This window comes from Osmerus eperlanus, chromosome 1 (assembly GCF_963692335.1).
Source record: "Osmerus eperlanus chromosome 1, fOsmEpe2.1, whole genome shotgun sequence".
Taxonomy (NCBI): Eukaryota; Metazoa; Chordata; class Actinopteri; order Osmeriformes; family Osmeridae; genus Osmerus; species Osmerus eperlanus.
Window position 1 is genome coordinate 1,422,294 of NC_085018.1, and position 23,245 is coordinate 1,445,538.

Sequence of the window (23,245 nt, forward strand, 5' to 3'; positions counted from 1 at the left end):
ACACCTTCCCTGAACTGATGACCATCACCATGGAGACGTTCACAAAGAAACGCCTCATCAACAGGACACACTTTATTGGTAACTGTAGATGACATCTGTTTTGTAAACACGTTCACAACGGGTGATCTGAGCGTGACGCCTCCTTGTGACAGTGAGGTCTGAGTTGTAGATGCTACATCCCTCATTTTTCCTATCCATGCAGTTGAGCACGGCAGACAAAGACATCCAGCAGCCTCAAACTCACTCCCCTCCCCCCTTTCCAATGTAATAAAATTATTTTTTTGAACCAGTTTTGTTAATGGGGTTTCATTTATTTAAACAAGATATACATGTTTGTTAATCAAATGGTCGAAAATAAGAAAACACCTAGATTTTTGCCATAAGGTAACTCCTTGCCTTTACTGTACGCAGACAGATCATGCTTTCTGTTTTGCGTAGTCACCCATCAAAGGCCCATTCTGAGCCAGGAAAAACCCTGTAAGTTAGGCTTGGTGAAGCCAGGTAACTAAAAGATATCCCAGGTATATTGTACTTGCTTCGTATAGGCCACTGTAAACGTAAAATATCTGTTACATTGTTGACTAATACGGTTCCCCTAGGATTTGTTTTAGGGGGGATGGAAGACCTACATTTTGCTTCCCATTCATTTTCAATGGAAGTCATGTGACAGGCCCTGCAAGGCAGTGTGAGATACCTGGCAGCGTGAACAGGCATCCTAGCAGGAGAAGCAAACCCGATTCTATACGTTTATTAGAGCATTTGTGGACGAGCAACCTTTAGTCGCAACAATTGAGGCAACGCGCAAGAAGCGAATTGAATTGAATGTGTGAAAACAGCTTTATTTCGCACATCAATTTTTTTAGTTTTTTGGAATATATAGCATATACATTTTGTCATACTTTTAGGGGGGCGGGAGGTCGTTTTGTGGGGGCGAGCCGCCCCTCCAAAACGATGGTAGGGGAAAGACTGTGGTTTCTCTCCTGTGTCTCCTCACGTGTTCAACCAGATTGCTACTTTGAGAAAATAATTTGTTACATTCCTCACACTGATAAGGTTTCTCTCCTGTGTGTGTCCTCATGTGCACAACCAAATGTGACTTCATACGAAATATTTTGTTACATTCCTGACACTGATATGGTTTCTCTCCTGTGTGTATCCTCATGTGTCCAACCAGATTGCACTTCCGATCAAACAGTTTGTTACATTCCTGACACTGATATGGTTTGTCTCCTGTGTGTGTCCTCATGTGTTTAAACAGATAACCACTTTGAGCAAATAGTTTGTTACACTTCTGACATTGGTACGGTTTGTCTCCTGTGTGTGTCTTCATTTGTCCAACCATATTACACTTCTGAGCAAACTGCTTGTTACTTTTTTGACACTGATGTATTGTTTCTCCTGTGTGACGTCTCTGTGGCATATTTTCCCTTGGCAGAGCCTCACTGTTTTGTGTTCTGTTCTGGAAAAGCAGCACTCTATGTTCCTCTTCCTTCTGAGCTGTAGGACAGTCTGGAGCTACAACAGAGAAGGGCTGAGAGTCACTGTCCAGTTCTGGTGCTGCATAGTCTTGTACATGAGGCTCTGTTTTGATTTGCTCCTCAGTAGTGTTGGTGGGTAGAGAGTCTCCTTCTCTGTTCTCCACTTTAACAGTTTTGTCGAGATGTGAACATTCAGAAAAGTCCTCATGATTCCAGTCATGTTTCACACTGGTAGAAGTGAACATGGAGTGTGTAGTTTCAGACTGCAGTCCTTGGAGCTGCTCTTTCTCCTGACTGGTCCACAGCTCCTGTTCCTCTTTAATCTGTGGGGTCTCCGGGAGAGAGAGCTGCTGCACATCTGTGGGGAAGAAGAGGCAAGACAACAGTTAGATGTGGCCTGCTTCATTGTTCAGCAACCTAGATTGACAGCTAAAGACCAATTTAAACTCAAGTATGTAGACAGATCTCAGCATGGGGTCTATGGGATGGTCGCCCAAATAGAAAGCACTCCACCCAACCTTGATCCAAAGATGTCAAGACTTCCTAATCAATTTCACCGCCACTATTGTTTCACATTGTACAACTGATGTCAACATATGACTTAGGGATAACGCATATCTATCCTTCTGAGAAGCTCATGAGTGATGTTTGTCATTATTCATTGATTCAGTAGTAGTGTAATACATGAAAAATATTATTTTTAAATAATAATCAAAAATAAAGTGAAGCATTTTCTTTTAACCTTCGGGCTGTGGGGGGTCTGAGACAGCGCAATGGTTAAAAGAAAATGCTTCACTTTCTTTTTGTATTAGGTAAAGTTGTCGCAACATGACGGTGGGTCACAATGACCTGAAGGTTACACGCGGGTTAAATAGCTGCCAGGTGCGCCCTCGGACATTTATTTCCTGCATTCCAAGGCTGCGATTTTCTTTTCTATCAGCAGATGTCGCAAGGCCTCCCGTATATAGAGTCTTATGTTATTCAGACAAAGTTAATGTATAAATATACCTAATATGTATAGTTTATATTAAGAAATATAATTATGTGCAGTGATAGCAAGAATGTAAATATCAGGTGCATTTGTGTCACATACAATTGCGTGTAGACCATGGTATAAGCGCAATTCTTATGTCCCATTACTTTAGAGCAGCAACAATAATTTACAATGGTATATTGCAACTAGAGAGGGTACAATTTCTGGGGAAATTGTAGGGTGTGCTTGCTTGCGTCGGTTGCACAGGGGTCCGTTTTTGAATGACATTTTTACAACTGATATTTCTGTATATGTTATATAAAAATGCATTATTTATAAAGATTACATAGATTTAAAAGCATATTTTTTTTGCTGCTCATTTACAACTGAAAATACGAGTGAAGTGTAGAATGAAATAGATGTCTTCTCATTTCCCCTGCAAGAGGCAGCCTCATCGTTGAATCAAAACTAATAAATTTGGCAGACCGGTGTAAAAATTGACCTAATCTCTATGATTTAAACGTCATTTTAAGTTTTTCCCTTCTCATGATATTTTCAGGCATTTAGCCTACTCATTGCATTCATTCATTAATAAAGAACCCCCTTTGAAGATTATTCTACGACGTTACCCGGCAGTAGAAGATGGAATCGCGATTCAAACAGTACCATCTGCTAACTGAAAATATGTTTTTTCCACTAAATAATTTATTCAGTGGAAAATCGCTCATTTATAAAAAGCTCACTGGTAGCGATCATTGTCAGTAACAACGCAAAATGCGATATAGCCCTGTGTGGAGAAGCTGCCCCGGTAAATTGTACTACTACGGTACAGTACTAGACTACTGCTGTGTTCGTCTTGGTACAGTAGCGATTGCGTTGGTTGAATTGGATTTAACGTTCCGTTGTACGGTTTAAGCTGAAATTAATTATTTTCATGAACAGATTGACAACGTTTAGGCTGTGGCAATGAAGTTCAGGTTAGTAGTTAGATAGACTTTTGATTTAAGTAAGGGGAGTGCCGAACATGTTCTGTCGCCGTTTGACTTCCTAAACAGCTGTGTAAGTTAGATGTTTTTGTCGTGTGTCTCGCGTAAGCTACAGCGTTGCAGTGAGCTACACTGGTTTGAAACCACAGGTAATGGTAATTTCACCAACAAATCGTTTACTAATGTCAGAATAAATCCTACAACGAAAATGTATATGTGAGGAATGTTTATTTTAACGATTGAAAACAAATAACGCTACATCATAGACCACTGTAGTATGTGTTGCCCGGGCAACACAGGCTAATGTCATGATGCTAATACTTCAGTGAAATAGTAGACTACTGTTTCCGAAAGTAGATGTACTTCCTTAATAATATCATCTTATACTGTACATTACACATCACAATTGTGTGTCATATCACAAAGTAAAATGAGTAAATAGTTATCACCCTGGCCTCTTTGCTTGTGGCGTTTCTGCAGCTGCCTTGCAGTAAAGCTATAGTTAGCCTAGCTATCCCCCAAGTTAACAGATGCGAAACGAATGTTCTGCCAAAGGTAGTCACGCGTGTTTTCGTGACGTTAGTGACGTAGTGACGTTAGTAACGTAGTGACGTTAGTAACGTCAGTGACTGTGGCTAGCAAATTAGCCACCGTTAGCTTCACTTTTCGCCACAAAAACTTAACTTCAGCCTAAACCATGCAACGGAACGTAAATTCCAATAGAAGCAACTCAATCGCTACCAAGACGAAACTTTTGACACCTACGTTGTCTATGTAGGCCAAATATTGACTGAGTTTTAGGGGGGCAAAAAGAAATAAAAATAATAATAATAATATATATGTGAGAGAACAAAGGTTGGGCTCTCGCCGAAGGCTTGAGCACACCCAAATAGGCCTAAGCTATGTTTTGTAAAGAAGATAAACGTAACTAATAAACAAATTTTTGCCTGTATTCAAACATGGGTCAAACGAATCCTTAGCAGATGAAATCACCAATGAAAATGGTCAATCTGTGTGTGTAAGGCGAATTAGTGGATATTCAAACTATAGTTTGCAATCAGTAGGTCTACTGAAGGAGCTATTGAAATTGTCTCAAACATTCAAAAGTCTGATAGATCCGGTTATCCTGGCAAAACAGTTATTGTTCTTTATTTATTGACACGGCACAGCCCAAGTATTGCAAAAATTAGATAAGTGTATTAGTTTGGAACTTCTAAGCTAGAAGCTACGATCTCTGCTTGCTCTCCCGTTTATCCAGCCCTCAAATGTTTGCTCCCTGAACAATAAATTGTTGGACTGTGGATTGTGTGTTTACAACAACACAAAATGGTGCAAAAACTCCATGCTAGGTTTTAATTAAGCTACTGCTCATCGCTGGTGGAGCTGGTTTGGTTCTGATGGATCTCTTGGTCCAGACCCCAAAAAAACAAATATAGCCTACATTTAGCCCTGGTTCGCTAACAGAGCAATCACATCAAAGTTCGTTTTCACCAAACTCTCAAAGAAAGTTCCCTTCAAGAGGTTTCCCAATAGCTTTGTCAACATTCAGAGCACATCTTTAGTGTGTTCGTTTAAATTTTTTGGCAGATGCCATAAGATTTTTTCCTTTTAGGCCAACATACCGACTAAATACAAGAAAATAGGTTAGTCTTGGCCATTGCATTGTGCTCAGCTTCTTTGTTTGAGCTGGTAAACCGTGAATGCTGTGTCTGGTAAGTGGGGTATCCCATCCCCCTCCTAAAGATTGTAGAGCAAATCAATTTAGGTCCTCAATTAAATGAATGTTTCAAACAAAACAGCGTTCCTCCAGAACCATGGTTCTGCATGAAACAACACAGAAATACATGAGACTACATAGAACTGAACAAGACCTACACATTTTCACAGTGCACATGCAAACGTGTGCAACAGGACAATATAGGCTGGTCAAGACACAGTGCAGTGCCGACCAGTAGCCTACACAATTCTAGTGAGGAGCCACTTGCTTCAAAACCGGTTTGGAGCATCTGACGAGCAGTCTGTATGCAGGGAACAACATAACAGTGATGTGGTTTTAGTAGCCGAGGTGGGGGCAGATAAGAGAAGTTCGCGGATGGCCCTATAGTTCACCGAGTGCCTCCTTGGCGTTTGCAATGGGGCAAATGTAGTCTCACAGGACAGTTGTAAATTCCAGTGGTAAATAAAAGTCTGCATCTAAGGGTGTGTTCACACTTTGTTTGGTTTGATAAAAACGAACTTTGATGCGATTGCTCTGTAAGCGAACCAGGACTAAATGAAGGCTATAGCCTAATTGTATTTTTGGGTCTGGACCAAGAGATCCAAGACTCAGGAGAACCGAACTACAAGTGTCATAAAGAGCTGTGTCACGGCAGTCATAAACTCCACCAGCAATGAGCAGTAGTCTAATTCGAAACTAGTATCAAGTTTTTGCATTTTGTGTTGAAATATTTTGTTACATTCCTGACATTGATATGGTTTCTCTTCTGTGTGTATCCTCATGTGTCCAACCAGATTGCTACTTTGAGAAAATAATTAGTTACATTCCTGACATTGATACGGTTTTTCTCCTGTGTGTGTCTTCATGTGTCCAATCAGATTACACTGATTACACTTTCTGAGAAAACTGCTTGTTACTTTGTTGACACTGATGTAATGTTTTTCCTGTGTGATGTCTCTGTGGCATATTTTCCCTTGGCAGAGCCTCACTGTTTTGTGTTCTGTTCTGGAAAAGCAGCACTCTATGTTCCTCTTCCTCCTGAGCTGTAGGACAGTCTGGAGCTACAACAGAGAAGGGCTGAGAGTCACTGTCCAGTTCTGGTGCTGCATAGTCTTGTACATGAGGCTCTGTTTTGATTTGCTCCTCAGTAGTGTTGGTGGGTAGAGAGTCTCCTTCTCTGTTCTCCACTTTAACAGTTTTGTCGAGATGTGAACATTCAGAAAAGCCTTCCTGATCCCAGTCGTGTTTCACACTGGTAGAAGTGAACATGGAGTGTGTAGTTTCAGACTGCAGTCCTTGGAGCTGCTCTTTCTCCTGACTGGTCCACAGCTCCTGTTCCTTTATAATCTGTGGGGGCTCCGGGAGAGAGAACTGCTGCACATCTGTGGGGAAGAAGAGGCAAGACAACAGTTAGATGTGGCCTGCTTCATTATTCAGCAACCTAGATTGACAGCTAAAGACCAATTTAAACTCAAGTATGTAGACAGATCTCAGCATAGGGTCTCTGGGATTAGGGCTGAACGATTATGTGCATTTGCGATTAATATCGCGATGGGACAGTACGCGATTTTTTTTAATCGCAAACGCTGCGATTTTACTTTGGTCAAGTGACACGCGAGAGTAACGCAGTTTGCAGACGAAGGATCAACTTTGCACGTTACACTTTACCTTGACCTGTACGATCATGGCCTCAGGGTTTGACAGAACCTGAGACTACAGTCACTTTGCCAATTTTGCCTTTAAAAAAAGTATTGTGCAAAACCTGCCTGGCTAATGTTGCTACCTCACGGGGCAACACCACCATCCTAATTCGGCCCTAAAAAAACACCACAAGCCATGTTCGATGCATAGCTAAAATTCTGAACACCAGTGTGTCAAATAAGCCAAATAACACCCGACAGGATCACTGATCAAAATGTTTCAAAGCCTAACTCAATGTAGCCTACTACAAAATTACTCAAGCAGTAAGCGTTCATCACGAAATATATGATACCCCTCGGTGATACACATACATTAGGATCACTATGGCTGACGGTGTCATACCGTTTCTGTTAGGCTACTGATTGGATCAGAAATGTTCAGACAGTGTCTCTTTTTCTTTTAAGATTGAACCTTTAGATGCGTGAGTTCTAAATATTTCCGACTGTCTCCACAGCAGGGCTCTAGAGTGCGACCAAAATGTGTACGGGTGCGACAAAAAAAAAATCCTAGGTCGCACCGGTGCACCTAACCACCTCGCATCCGCTGTCTCTCCACAAACAAAGCGTTTGTTATCCTTTGACGGAACTGACACTCATGATTGGATCATATCGTGGTCTAAACCAATCAGAGACAGAGATGGGGCGGGTCTTTGCCTCTGATTGGCTGTGGTCCAGATATTCCTGTAGCTCCGTGCTGTGTGATTGAAATTACGACCTGAGCACCAGAGAGTCAGTTTAGCAGACCTGGGCATTGTACGGCCCGCGGGCCACAACCGGCCACTGGCTGTCTCAATCCAGCCCGTGTGAGGTAAATCAAAAATGTAAAATAAATGTGTTGAGCGGTAGTAAATATGTAGTCCTGAAAGACTACAGTGATCAGGCGATTTACATATGTACGCTTGCGCAACCTCACCGACAGGAGAGTTAGCTGTTAGCCCTCGAAAATGAAAAACTAAAAGGTTGATACAGAATGTATCAACCTTTTAACAAGACATGGACTTCTAAGTATCTGCTTACTGAGGTCAAAGTGAAAGCTGTGAGGAAAAAAAACGAACGCGGACATAATAAGAACTTGACTGATTCAGTGGGCGTGGGCTGATGGTTTGCTAGTTGAACTGCAGACCCTGATCATCACCTGTCAGCTGTCCTTCGCATATCCACCTCAGACATTGACAGATTTCGATGCACTTGTTCAAGCCCACTGGATTTCTCTCACAGAACAAAATGAACTGAAAAAACGTATTGCTTTTTCTATAAAGTTGATCAATTGCATATCTTTAACATACTGCAAAACAACTTTTCAGTGTTTGTGAAGATTAACTAGTTACAAATAAAATGAAACACTGTTGTTGTTGTTTTTACTGTTTATTACTTCTATAGTCTTTTCCTATTTGACCGACACCAAAATCTAAAATATTTATATAAATATTTACAGAATATCCTTACTCTTCTGATAACCAGTAGCAGCTAATCAAAATATATACTTTACTGCTTTTTACAATGGGAGAAAATGAATAGTGAGCAGAATTAAGTTCAAGTTATCGTTGATGCGGCCCTCCAACACATTTCTGGTTTCTCATGTGGCCCCTTGTAAAAATGAATTGCGGACCCCTGAGTTACGGAGCTGGGCCATGGAGCTAACCCATGGAGCTAGGATTTTGATGCTAGGGAGAGTGTGGCAATATGATTTAACCAAGGCCAAAGGGCAAGAAGGCCAAATTACAGGTGTTGGCCATCTGAAGGGCATGGGACAGCAAGGTGGGACCCGCTATAAGACTTTGAGCCATGAAATGTTAGGTCTCAGTTCAGGGAAGCACTTTTAAACAGTAGCACGTTCTATTTTTAAATGTTTTATTTTGCTTAAAATGTTTTAGTTTGGCAGCTCAGTGAAGCACTTAAAAGATTTTTATTTTTATATACAGTATGATTGTGCTTCAAATAAAAAATATATTTACATACACCTTATTCTTGTTTAAGATCATTTACATAATATATATGAATGTATATGGAGCGTGATAAAAAGGTGACCTTGAAATTGTGGCGACGCAAGGAAAAATTTGGGTGCACCTAAATAAAAAACGTTAGGCGCACCAGTGCAACCAAGGCAACAAGTTAGTCTGGAGCCCTGCACAGCGCAAGTTATTTTTCTGAAACGATAGCTAGCTAGCTAGCTTTAGTTAAGAAAGTGCAACTAAAGCTTACGTTTCTAGTTTAGCTTTGATTTACCAAAATATTTTCGATGAGGTAGGCTACAAACAGGCGGTATGTTCTTCTTAGTTTTTCTGAACTTGTGTGTTATGTTGCTGACTGGAGATCAGTAGGCTAGTATCTATATTAATAATACATCATAATAATCGCATATTAAATCGCAATTGCAAATTAATCGCGATTATCTTATTTTCCGAAATCTTTCAGCCCTATCTGGGATGGTCGCCGAAATAGGAAACACTCCACCCAACCTTGATCCAAAGATGTTAAGATTTCCTAATCAATTTCACCGCCACTAGTTTACACATTGCACAACTGATGTCACCATATGACTTAGGGACACAAATCTATCCTTCTGAGAAGCTCATGGGTGATGTTTGTCATTATTCATTGATTCAGTAGTAGTTTAATACATTATGTATTTTTTTTAGATGGAGGTGTTTAGTAAATATGTTGTTGATTTCCTTAGAAGTCAAGTCTTGAATGACAGTTCAAGACTTGTTCAGTTCAAGAAAACAATGATAGCGCAGGGTAAACAAGTCTCGAGATACCTTCAACCTGGTTAAGAGAACAAATACATACAGATCCTGCCACATATTTGGTATTTTTAAGCCTAGGCAAAGCCTGTCTGGTTAACATATCTTCAGTAATATCAATTCTAGGGGTGCTCCGATCAGGATTTTTGGGGACGATCACCGATCGCTAGAAGCAGTATGAGCCGATAACGAGTACCGACCACCAATTAAGGGGTCTATTTTAAGCCTTCTATTTATCATGTAGGATTATTTAACTATTCTTAACAACAATGTATATTAAGTATAACAATGAAGAGATGATAAAATATCATGAATTAACAACAACCGTTTATTTAGTGGCAGGAAACATGTTGAACATATTCTACTCTCTTTCTTAGAGACGCTTTTTAGAGACGCAACATAAACCATAGCAGCCTATGCTGGGTTATTGATAAACGCTTATAAACAAATGTAACTATCTTGCCAAAAAATACATTACAAAAACAGAATAAACAGTCTTTATAAATGTTAACTTTAGACTATAAAATCTACAACATAAAAGGCTATAGTCAAAATATTGTTTCACATTTTTCAGCATTTAAGTAGGAGATAAAGGACCATGGGCAACTAGAGAGGGTACAATTTCTGGGGAAATTGTAGGGTGTGCTTGCTTGCGTCGGTTGCACAGGGGTCCGTTTTTGAATGACATTTTTACAACTGATTTCTGTATATTTTATATGAAAATGCATAGTTATTATTTATAAAGATTAAATAGATTTAAAAGCATTTTTTTTTGCTGCTCATTTACAACTGAAAATACGAGTGAAGTGTAGAATTAAATAGATGTCTTCTCATTTCCCCTGCAAGAGGCAGCCTCATCGCTGAATCAAAACAAATAGATTTGGCAGACCGGTGTAAAAATTGACCTAATCTCTATGACTTAAACGTCATTTTAGGTTTTTCCCTTCTCGTGATATTTTCAGGCATGTAGCCTACTCATTGCATTCATTCATTAATAAAGAACCCCCTTTGAAGATTATTCTACGACGTTACCCGGCAGTAGAAGATGGAATCGCGATTCAAACAGTACAATCTGCTAACTGAAAATATGCCCCCCAAAACGTAAATAAGCTTGACATTTATTTAGTGGAAAATCGATCAATTATAAAAAGCTCACTGGTAGCGACCATTGTCAGTAACAACGCAAAATGCGATATAGCCCTGTGTGGAGAAGCTGCCCCGGTAAATTGTACTACTACGGTACAGTACTAGTAGACTACTGCTGTGTTCGTCTTGGTAGCGATTGCGTTGGTTGAATTGGATTTAACGTTCCGTTGTACGGTTTAGGCTGAAATTAATTATTTTCATGAACAGATTGACAACGTTTAGGCTGTGGCAATGAAGTTCAGGTTAGTAGTTAGATAGACTTTTGATTTAAGTAAGGAGAGTGCCAAACATGTTCTGTCGCCGTTTGACTTCCTAAACAGCTGTGTACTGTAGATGTTTTTGTAGTGTGTCTCGCGTAAGCTACAGCGTTGCAGTTAGCTACACTGGTTTGAAACCACAGGTAATGGTAATTTCACCAACAAATCGTTTACTAATGTCAGAATAAATCCTACAACGAAAATGTATATGTGAGGAATGTGTATTTTAACGATTGAAAACAGATACATCATAGACCACTGTAGTATGTGTTGCCCGGGCAACACAGGCTATAATGTCATGATGCTAATACTTCAGTGAAATAGTAAACTACTGTTTCCGAAAGTAGATGTACTTCCTTAATAATATCAGCTTATATTGTACATTACACATCACAATTGTGTGTCATATCACAAAGTAAAATGAGTAAATAGTTATCACCCTGGCCTCTTTGCTTGTGGCGTTTCTGCAGCTGTCTTGCAGTAAAGCTATAGTTAGCCTAGCTATCCCTTAACAGATGCGAAACGAATGTTCTGCCAAAGGTAGTCACGCGTGTTTTCGTGACGTTAGTGACGTTAGTAACGTCAGTGACTGTGGCTAGCAAATTAGCTGCCTTGCAGTAAAGCTATAGTTAGCCTAGCTATCCCCCAAGTTAACTGATACGAAACGAATGTTCTGCCAAAGGTAGTCACGCGTGTTTTTGTGACGTTAGTGACGTAGTAACGTCAGTGACTGTGGCTAGCAAATTAGCCACCGTTAGCTTCACTTTTCGCCACAAAAACTTAACTTAAGCCCAAACCATGCAACGGAACGTAAATTCCAATACAAGCAACTCAATCGCTACCAAGACGAAACTTTTGACACCTAGGTTGTCTAGGTAGGCCAAATATTGAGTGAGTTTTAGGGGGGCAAAAAAAAATAAAAAAATAAAAAAATAATAATAATAATAATATATATGTGAGAGAACAAAGGTTGTGCCCTTGCCGAAGGCAAAGCACACCCAATAAAGTGCACAGCAAGAAAAAAAAAAGTGATCAAGGACATACAATAGACTAAGAGAAGGCTTGTATGTCCTTGTTGTGGTGATACCCAACCTAATGTAGCATAACCATAACAATATTCTGGTTATCAGTTAATGTATTAATCTTCGTTAGTCATCCTGACTCCGCAACTACACTCACTCATCAATTACGGTCGCTAGTGGCAGGTATATTGTCTTAATAAAAAACATGCCGAGTTGTGCCGCTGTTAACTGTGGCCAAGTCTTGTTAGATCACGTTATATCCATTTAATCGATTAAAAGAAAATAGGCATAATCATAGTTTGGTTTAGTAGGTTGAACATAGAAAACACATTTCTACATTGATGTTAATTGAAGGCAGTATGAAGACATTTAGTTTAAATAGAAAGTTAGGGTTAGCATTATGGAAGATTTCTGTTACCAAAATAACTAAGCTTTCTTTGCCTGGCGAGAACAACAACGGAGCCAGGTATTCAAGTTAACAGTTTATTTAATCCGATACAATGCGTTGTAAATCATACTCAAAACACGAAGAAAAACAACAACATGGTGAGTTCCATCTAGAATAGCCCTATATTTCTAAAAACCAAGTGAAAGGAATACTATACAGTGATAGCATTGATTTTCGTAAAGTTTGCATCATGTATCTGATTCTTAATCAGACTTTAACCCCATTCTACAAGTTTTCGGACTCTACTGCAATTAGGGCTGCAACAAACGATTATTTTGATAATCGACTAATCTAACGATTATTAGAACCGTTTTTTCACTGATTAATCACTAGGCTTTATTGCACTTTGAGCCAACTGAACAGGCCAATCTCTTTTTGTCTAATTACTCACTGTTTTTCATTGAACATAACCCTGTTGTCTTACAAATGAAGATCTTAATGCTGCTGCTAGCGGCTGGTGATATTTTGGGGGGGGGCAAATAAACAGAAAACAGCACTTCGAAACTGGGCAAAACAACCACCACTACTTAAAAAAAATATATGTATTTAAGAAGAGCAAGACAATACGATACAAAATTCAAGTTACAAACATAAGATAGTGAGGATATCGTTTTTTTTTTTTTTTTTTACTGTATCCTCCCATCCACTACCAAAAAGCATGTTAACTAGCTACTTGAACATCCAGCCAGCCAACTCCATTTTGCATAAAGAGCAGGGGTCTCATTTATAAAGCTTGCGTAAGCACAAAACAGGGCTGAAAATGTGCGTATGCCACTTTCCATGCAAAGGTTGTGATTTATAAAAAACTAACTTGACGGGAGAATGTGCGGTCCTCCACGCAAACTCTGACCCTCCCGTAAGCCACTGACTCACAAAACCAAAGTTTCTGCTAGCTATGCTGCTCTCGTAGATGCTTGTTCTGGTAACTAAGGGAATTTTAAAGGTCGATGATTCACCAAATCAGTCCAATCGCGTTGAGGTAAGAACGATAGGAAACCATGTCATTGGTTAGGGCGCAAAGATTTGCGCCCCAGAATCGAACTTTCAATCCGCCAATGAAATGCTGTCCCTGCTGAAATGATGCGAAAAGTTAACTAGCTTCCATAGACTTTGCTGTTACCGGCGCCCTTCACCTGAAGGAGGGGCTTTTCTCAGTAATGACGAATATATTATGTTTGGTCACATTTAACCCTTGTGTTATCTTCGGGGTCATTCTGACCCATCAGTCATTGTGAGCCACCGTCGTATTGCGACAACTTTACCGCATACAAAAACAAAGTGAAGAATTTTCTTTTAACCGTTGGGCTGTCTCAGACCCCCCACATTGCAAAGGTTAAAATACAATTATTTGTATTTGTTTTTGTACTGGGTAAAATTGGGTAAACACAACAATGGTTCATTATGAACCTTTGGGTCATGTGACCCGAAGGCAGCACAAGGGTTAAGTGGTTGTTGTCAGGGGCTTACGGTCTCCCACACACATTTAACGCGTAAACACGGTACATTTCTTAGTTTTATTATTTGGTATATAATGTTTTTTTCATCAAAAAATGTTACGGGGGCAGCGCACTTGCGCCCACTATTGACGCACCGCCACTGCTGCTGCCTAATTTAAGAGATTTGTGTACATTCCTAGCTTTATGTCTGTAATGCATGTCTAACTGCTGTCTATGGACATGTTGCTACGGTGTTAGTATGCGTGAAATACCGCGTAATGCGTTTTTATCAACTGCTGTCGCTAACTGGCCATCTTGCTTAGTTCAAGCTGGAGCACACTCACTTCTCACCGTTTCCATCTCCTCTCGTGCCGGGATGCTTACTTTTGAAATGTTCCAGCATGGACGTTGTGCTCCCATGGAAAGCAAGACAGTATTTTTAGTGACGCGACTTGTTCTGCTCGTTTGCACGCTGACATTTTAGCGCTGTTTTCTTCTATTGGATAGCATACGGGAGGGCTGCATTAGTCTAGCACTACAGCGCCGCACTGGTCAAATCAAGTTATTGCAGGCACTTAAAATAGGTCCTATGAGATCAACCGATTTGTCGACAACAGAAATATTTGTCAACGTTGTCAACGTTGTCGATAATGTCGAATAATCGTTGCAGCCCTAACTGCAATGCCTTAGCTCACACACTCGCGACCAGATGTCGCAAAGTATGACGTGTACAGCTAGTTTCAAGCGTGCACGAGTCTCGGAGCTAGAAACAAGGCGAGCCACTGTTCTGCACAAGACCGGACGAGCCGGAACTGGAAAGATGGCGCGGTCCGTTTTGCGCTCTCGCTTGCCTCACTGCGCCACTGAGCACTTTTCATAGAAATGAATGGGGACGCCATCTTGAAAGAGAAGCCTCGCTGTGTCTACTGTATACAAGTCTATGGCAATAGTCGAAAAGAGGACTGTTCAAAAGCTGCCGTGATCGCCAGCAAGAGCATGCGGAACTGATGACCTACAACACCCGAATGGCAGCCGGTATGAGCTGAGCTCGAAATGAACTTAGACTGCGAAAACTGCTTCTGCTGCTGTAGCCACATGGGTGACAGCGACACAGAAACTCTAACGTCACTTAACCCTTTGATGCCTGGGAGACTTGTCTGCTTACTGTTGTTTGCAAATGTGTTTCAACTAGTGCTGTCAAACGATTAAAATATTTAATCGCATTAATGTCATAGTTAACTCGCGATTAATCGCCATTTTAATCTATTCTAAATGTCCCTTGATTTCTTTTTGTCCAATTTTTTTTTCTCATTTTAATGCTCTTATCAACATGGAAAAGTGGATTGGATTGCTTAGTTAGTGCAAAATGTTTTTTTTTAATTGAAAACAACATTGCAAGATTGCCTGGCGTTAGCTCGCTATCCACTCAAAACGTAACGTTAGCCTACTACTCTTTAGCCGGCTCGCAAGCCCAAACAAGTGTATGCTTCGTGCCTGTTGTTTTGTTTCCGGTCTAGCTAGATCCGGTGTGGTGTTGTAGTTTTTCTAACGTCAGTAGTCGTTGCAACAGCATGTGAAAAAAACTACAAAGTTTGCTAGGCCAAAAAGAACGTTAATCTCGCGATAAAAAAATTAACGCCGTTAAAATGGGTTTGCGTTAACGCCGTTAATAACACGTTTAACTGACAGCACTAGTTTCAACTACTGTAGATGTTTGTTAACTAAGCAATGGGTGGAGGTAGTGTTTGATAACTGTTGAAAGTGCGTACTGTTTCGGGGGGTTGGTGACATAAAGGACTAATATGAACCAGTCTGCTTTTGATGGTATGTATGGTGTTGGCTTAATTAATTGCACTTTAAAATATGTTAAATAGGTATGATAAAAATGGTGTATTACTACTTTCAGATATGCATTATCATTTTTTTTTTAATTGGGTTTAAAAACAGGAGAAAATCTTATAAAAATGTGCATATTAGTGTTGAAAGGTTTTTCACCTGCAACCGTAAATAAAGACTACAAAATCCAAAATGTCTTCAGATTGAACTGCTGAAGTGTGCCAAAATAAAAGGAGGAGAAAGGGAAAATAAGTGGCTGTCAATTAAATCCTGTTCTTTATTTCAGGGTGGATGCATCAAATCCCTTTCAAGTGGGGAATCTGCACACAAACTAGGAGAACTTGATGGTGATTGGTCTCCATTTTCCAGTGTTGTTCAACTTTCTCTCTCTGACTGGACTGCATCATCACATAAAACTCTACTGTGTTGGCGCATAGGCTACTGCTTGTGAAATGTGGGGACTTGTAGTTATTAAACAGGGGGGGTAAATAGAGCACATACTGTGCTCGTAAATTATTTTTTACGGTTTGCATATATCTATTTTTATGGGCAAATGTGGGTGAAATCCTCACACTGTAGAGCCCTGAACACCGCTCTAACCTGCTACACCACCAGAAAACGTGTTCCTCGATGATGCGGCCGTTATTTGTACTGAGGAGTGAGTTTAGTCAATTAAACTCGATTAGACTCATGATTTGTTTTTCAGAAAATGTGACGTTTTAACTGAAGACCCGCCTTGAGAGGTCTGACGGATTGCATTTTCAGGATTACATTTTATCCCTAAAAGAGCGTGGTGACTTGAAATTAGGGCTGCAACAACGAATAGATAAAATCGATAAAAATCGATTATTAAGAGTTGGCAACAAATTTCATATAGTCGCACGATACGTTGTGTCATGCGACTATTACACCACTCAATAAGTCGCGGAGATGGTTTAGTTGAGCGCTGAGCAGAGCGGAGGTAGAGGAAAGACCATCGGAGAGACGTTGTTGAGTAACGTTGTTCTGAAACACATGGCGGAGGCAGAGAAATCAGTCCGACCTAAGGTGTGGGAGCATTTCACACTAAATAAATCGAAAAAGTGTATTGACCGAGGTGAAGGCCGAATTATACTACTCCTTTTTTACGGAAGACGGACACACGGAACGCCCTCTCCAAGCCCCTCGGAGAGCTCTACGTGCACTTCCTGATTTTCCTGACTATCCGTCCGTCCTTTTACGGATACCCCTTGGCTGTGATTGGGATTGGTCCGTATTAAGAACCGCTTGCGGCGGGGTTGCCGTGACCAACAAGACGAACAGAATCCTTTGACCTATGACTTTTATAATATTTTTATGAATATAAAACCTCAAACGGACACCAGAGTATTCTAACAATGTCTGGTATACTTCCACATCCTTTACTTTTTCAATTAAGTTTCAAATAAAACTAGAGGGGGTACAATTTATGGGGAAATTGTAGGGTGTGCTTGCTTGCGTTGGTTGCAGGTGGGTCCGGCCCCTTAAAGGAGACATGACATGCTGTTTTTGGATGCTTTTATATAGGCCTTAGTGGTCCCCTAATACTGTATCAGAAGTCTCTTTCCCGAAATTCAGCCTTGGTGCAGAATTACAACCACTACTAGCAGTCCCACAAGGAGCTTTCCTCAGAACGCGCTGTTTTGGTGTCTGTAGCTTTAAATGCTAATGAGGAGCGGAGGGGCGGCACCATGCGCTAATGTTTACAATGGATGTATCGCAATGGCTGTAGCCCCGTTGCTGTAAGATACCTCGAATTTTCCCATTCTCATCTGATAACCCTGGTTTGTTCATTTCAATGAGGGGAAAGGCGGATATCGCGCGCGCCATAACACCAACAGCAGAACGGTTATCCAAATAACAAAGAAGTGTACAACAGTCACGTTACAGCATGTGTATTCACACGCATACTTGATGCTATCTACCTTTCCATTAGCAACAGTAACTCAACTGTTAGCTGCAGAGATAATGTTACAGCCACATTCTAAGGGTAGCAAGCTAGGTAACCATATACAGTAAAGCTACAAAATGATATACCGTTAGTTATATCATTACTTACTTGTCCGAGGTTAGTAGCTGGACGAAGGAGTTAGTACTGATCCAGAATTTAATTTCAGCAAGGCCAGTTTTGTATTAGCTCAAGTTGAGGAAACAGTCGTGGCTGAAGTGTTTGGCGCAGTGTTGAAGTGTACATCCAAACTGAGCAAATGTAATGCTTCGTTCGTTTGCAAGCCATGTCTCTCGAGGATAAAAACACTTGCACGGTCGTAGCTCAGTTTCTTATGGGCGGGCCAGATTCTCTGGGCGGGCAAAGCAGAGAGAGGGGAGGTAACCTTCCTCTTTGTTACGTCACAAAGAGGAGATTTTCAAACAGAGCAATTGAGCTTTCATTTTCTGAAAGGCGGAGAAGAACACCCAGGGCTTGGTTTACACCAATCGAAAATTCTAGCCACTGGGGGACCAAAGGCAGGCTAGGGGAACTCATATTAATGTTAAATAACCTCCTAAAGTGAAGTTTTCATGTCATGTCACCTTTAAGTTTTTCCCTTCTAGTGATATTTTAAAGCATTTAGCCTACTCATATTGCATATTTCATTAATAACCCCGTTTGAAACAAGCTGAACACCCTTTGAAACAAGCTATTGTAACAACGTTGTCACCGGCAGTATTTCAGATGGAATCGCGATTCAAACAGTACCATGTACCATTAGCTTCTGTTGCTAGCCAAACTTCACTGAGGGGACTGTTTGAAAGGGCCGGAAATTAGAACGTTTCTTTTGACATAAAGTTTAGGCTGTGGCATTGACGCACCACACAAGCTTGAGTTTAAATACATTATTTAATGTGACATTACTTACTGTACATGCAAGTCTTGATTTGCTTAAATGTACATGTATGATGCTGCCACGGCACGATACTCGCTGTGCAACAGCAATGCTTCGTTGCTAACGTTTGCTGACGTTGTGACGTTAGCACCGAGTTCCCTTTGTTGACACAAGGCACTTTTTGCCACAAAACTCAATCGCTACCAAGACAAAACTTTTGACACTGACGTTGTCTATGTAGTCGGTATTGATGGATCCTTAGGGGTGGGAAAATAAATAATAATAATAATAAATATATATGAGAGAGAACAATGGTTGTGCTCTCGCCGAAGGCTTGAGCACACCCAATGATAGAAAATCACTTTGAAAATAGCTTAGCTTCTTAACTTTTCAAAATTGTGTTTCAAAATCTTTAATATAAACCAGTTTCATCTAATAATGTCTGGCCTACTTCCACACCCTTTACCTTTTCAATTAAGTTTCGAACAAAATGATAAGAAATCGCTAATCTCTGATAAATGCATGAAATCCTCGCTAATCTTAATTTTTTCAGAATTGTACTGAACAATCTCACATATACACCAGGTTATTCTAATAAAGTCTGGCCTACTTCCACAACCTTTAAATTTTCAATAACGTTTAAAAAAAAACTCAAATAAATTGCTCATCTCTGAAAATAGCATTAAATCCACGCTAATCTTAGCTTTTTCAAAATGGTGTGCCTGTTTGTGCACATTCTGAAGATTGTTTGCACTGTGAATTTGCACTGTCAGTTCTGTTTTTGAATAAAGGGTTGGAAATTAATGCTTTTTTGTTTTTTGTCCGATTCATCGAAAAAAGAATCGACAGATTAATCGATTATTAAAATAATCGTTATTTGCAGCCCTACTTGAAATAGAAATGCAATTGGCAGGGGTGTTTAACTTATTGAATATTGTCCGCTGCAAAGCAGAGGTTTGTCTTTGAAAATGAGAATGCCGTTTTCATTTACATTTTCAAATAGTTAGAAAGTGCATTTTGAATTGAGACTTAAATAATGCTTGCACAAATGGAAAATAAAATGTTCACGTTTGCATTAACATTTGAATATAGTCCACTGCCGTATTTGATTCTATTTGTGGTGGTAGACAGGGGCGGAGCAGGATGTTGTAAACATTAGGGGCTTAGCCCAAACCTGGGTCCTTGTATCGTTTAGATGTGAGTGTAAATATAGACCTCAACAAGTAACAAGAAATTGTTTTGCATTAATGTGAGCGCTGAAGTTTTTTTAGCTTTATAAACATTATGTTAGACTCATTGTTATATTTGCCGAATGTATTTAACTATTAATATTATTATATTTAACTTGAATATATCAGTTTTGGACATATTTGTGCAGAGAATTATAATACTAAGATCCAATCCCAATGTCCCCCCCTGAACCCTCACAGACTTAGTTGACGTCACCTAGTAAGTGAAGAGTGCCAGAGGATGCAAGGGCTCAAAATGTTATTAATTGGAATGGGACAGCACTTTGCTGCATTATCTGCAAAATAGAAATGTTCTTGGATCAGATCTGATGAAAGCATATTTGGAATCAAAGGACAACCTACACAGTTCTGTGGGAAACAGTCAAATCTTTTGACTGTGGGATGCCCTAAGCCCTTACAGACTGTGAAAGAACGCGCCTCAAAGTCTGTGAGGATAGACATTGGGATTGGGCCTAACCGTTCGTAAACTCCGGATTGTCATCAGTATTGCCATACTATTGCCATGGCAATACTACTTCTCAATCAAGTATTGCCAGGCAATACTTCTTTTTAAGTATACCTTATCATTTATTTCATGTAGAAGACTAAAGTAAACTGTAATGAAAACCTAATTTTATGTTGTGAACAATCTGCTGTGATAAATGAAACTTTCAACTTTTGATTTGGCAGCGGACATAGAAGTCCTGGGGCCGTATTCACAAAACATCTTATGGCTAAAAGTAGGGATGCACCGATCCGATATTAAGATTGGATATCGGCCCCGATATTGACAAAATAACTGGATCGGGGATCGGAAAAATTAACAGATCCACTGGCCGATCCATCCTTTTTTTTGTCGCACATCCTATGTCATTTGTCAGCAGCATGAGTTAACCGAACCTTTAGATGCGTGAGTTTTAAATATTTACGACGGTCCCGTATATGCGACGTTACGCTGTGAGACCCGCATTCGAACGATTACATATGTGAGACGCTACTCGTTAACAGGTTAACGGGTTAATCTACACTGTAGATTCTACAGTATAATAGAGTCGTTGAGCTGCAGGAATTCGGCGTGCTCCTAGCATTGTGCTTTTGGATGTGCTTGATTAAATTGCAAACAGCCAACAAACTAGTTACATTTACATTTAGTCATTTAGCAGACGCTCTTATCCAGAGCGACTTACAGTAAGTACAGGGACATACCCCCCGAGGCAAGTAGGGTGAAGTGCCTTGCCCAAGGACACAACGCCATTTGGCACTGCCGGGAATCGAACTGGCAACCTTCTGATTACTAGCCCGCTTCCCTAACCGCTCAGCCACCTGACGCCCTCACAGACTTTGAAAGAACGTGCCTCAAAGTCTGTGAGGATAGACATTGGGATTGGGCCTAACCGTTCGTAAACTCCGGATTGTCTTCAATATTGCCATACTACTGCCATGGCAATACTACTCCTCGTTGGCGTGCCAAGCGTGAAATATCTCCACACAGCCGACTCTTTGGCTCGCTCCATGTTACTTTTAAGTTTATCTGTCCACTGGTTGGACACGAGCTGTACATCGCACGGTGCAATGCTTCAATCTAAAAACTTCCATGGTTCACACACACCAGCAACAACAAATAAATAAGAATTACATTATTTTTTTTACATGTTTACAATGTTTGGTAATTGTATGTTTGACCAATACATTATTTTCTTTCTACTGCTACATTTTATTTATTTTAATACGTTTGATTACATTCTATTTTCGCATTTTGAATGCAGAATTGTTTTTTAAATAACAATAAGAATTCAGTACATTACATCTGTTATTTTGTCTTAGTTAGTAAAGTCTGGTGCCTTTAGTCTCTTCCACATGGTGGAAGGAAGGTATAAGGTGGGAGGTATACGGTTTATTTTGAATTCAACAACGGTATCGGATCGGTATCAACAGATACACAAAGCCCAGGTATCGGTATCGGGACTGAAAAAGTCGGATCGGTGCATCCCTAGCTAAAAGTAGCTCCTAACTTGCCGCTTTAAGAAGAAACTCTGTTCTAAATAATGGGTGTCAGTCCTTATTTTAGGACACCTCATTTTTTACTCTAAGAGTATTTCACAAAGCGTTTTGCACTAAAACTAGCTCCAAAATCTGTGAAAAGTTAGGGGGAGTCAAGAGGACTCCTAAGTCACTAAGACCAAATCACAAACAATACTAAAATGTCTCTTGCTCCCAATCCGCCTTGGAACAAAACATTTGAGAATTTCATGATAACGAGCTTTTGAAAAGGTATCGTTGGGTATTATGATTGTAGAAGAGTTATCAGGGATACAGTCACTTAGGCCAGTGGCGGCCTTAGCTTGTGTGGCTCCCTGGGCGAACCCACTCTCCGGCGAACGGGGGAAGAAGGGGCTGAGGGAATCAATGGAGATTGAACGCCACCTGACTTAGAATGGCCCACTTTTGACAATAGGGGGCGCCACAGGCCACACCCAAATGTCCAAGTTATGGCATTTCCGCCCCATTGCTCCAATTCTTTTGTACTTAAGCAATCACCCTTTCCAAGCAAGAAGATACAATATTTGCACTTTTGAGCTGCTTGCAGCTCAATTTTGAATAAAGTAATAACATGGATAACATGACACTAGTCAGCTAGGCTAGCTCTGGACTGCACATAATAGCCTATGGTTTGAGAGCGCGTTTATATATTCAAAAAACAAGGTAGGAGACTAATATGAAGTACATCATGCAACATAAATGATACACATTGTATAGTAGCTCTACTTTCTTTCGTTGCGGTAGCTAGTAACTATTCTTTAATAACAAATTGACAGAAAAAAAACGGTATTGGCCGATGATCGGGTCTGCCTTTTAGGCATATCCGTAGTGTATTTTAAAAACGGAATGTTATAATGTAGGTGTGTATCTATCTACACATTAAATTACAATGCTGTGACAACGTTTTAAATTGATACTATATCGACATTTTCGTAAAATTCCCGTCGAGTGTCAAGAGATAGGTGGACGATAATGCGATCACTTACAGTACTTACGCTAATGGTATACCCTTATTTTGACACGACAACTAGGTCTGACCGTGGTACATCAAATAAGATATAATGAATATAAACCCAGCAGATTATAATCAATTGTAGTTATTAATATCGAACCTGTTCGGTGAAGCTTGATCTCAGGTTGAGTAACAATGTCCAACAACCGTTGCAGACGTGCGCTCTCCTCCTTTGAACGATAAATCTCCTCTTCTAACTCTGCAAATGATTTTTCAGCGGTCGCAATTATCTCCAAAGTTGCCGTTGTTAATCGCTGAATGATAAAATCCCTGAACACATGTAGTTTAGACATTGTGTGAAAAATTAGGATAGTTTACGAAACTGTAGCTCAAGGAAGTTAGCTTTTTCCTTCAGCTCGTTCTTTCTACCCGGATGTA

The 23,245-nt window shown here is 40.1% G+C and overlaps 1 protein-coding gene across 1 annotated transcript; it reads right to left on the minus strand.

Moving 5' to 3' along the window:
* LOC134040573 (zinc finger protein 37 homolog) lies at window positions 1-23,245 on the minus strand. The gene is made up of 3 exons (XM_062486564.1): window positions 22,968-23,245; window positions 6,144-6,536; window positions 1-1,836 (listed from the first exon to the last, which is right to left on the minus strand). Exons 1-3 carry the CDS (start codon window positions 23,158-23,160, stop codon window positions 902-904), a joined length of 1,521 nt encoding a protein of 506 aa, XP_062342548.1. The 5' UTR covers window positions 23,161-23,245; the 3' UTR covers window positions 1-901.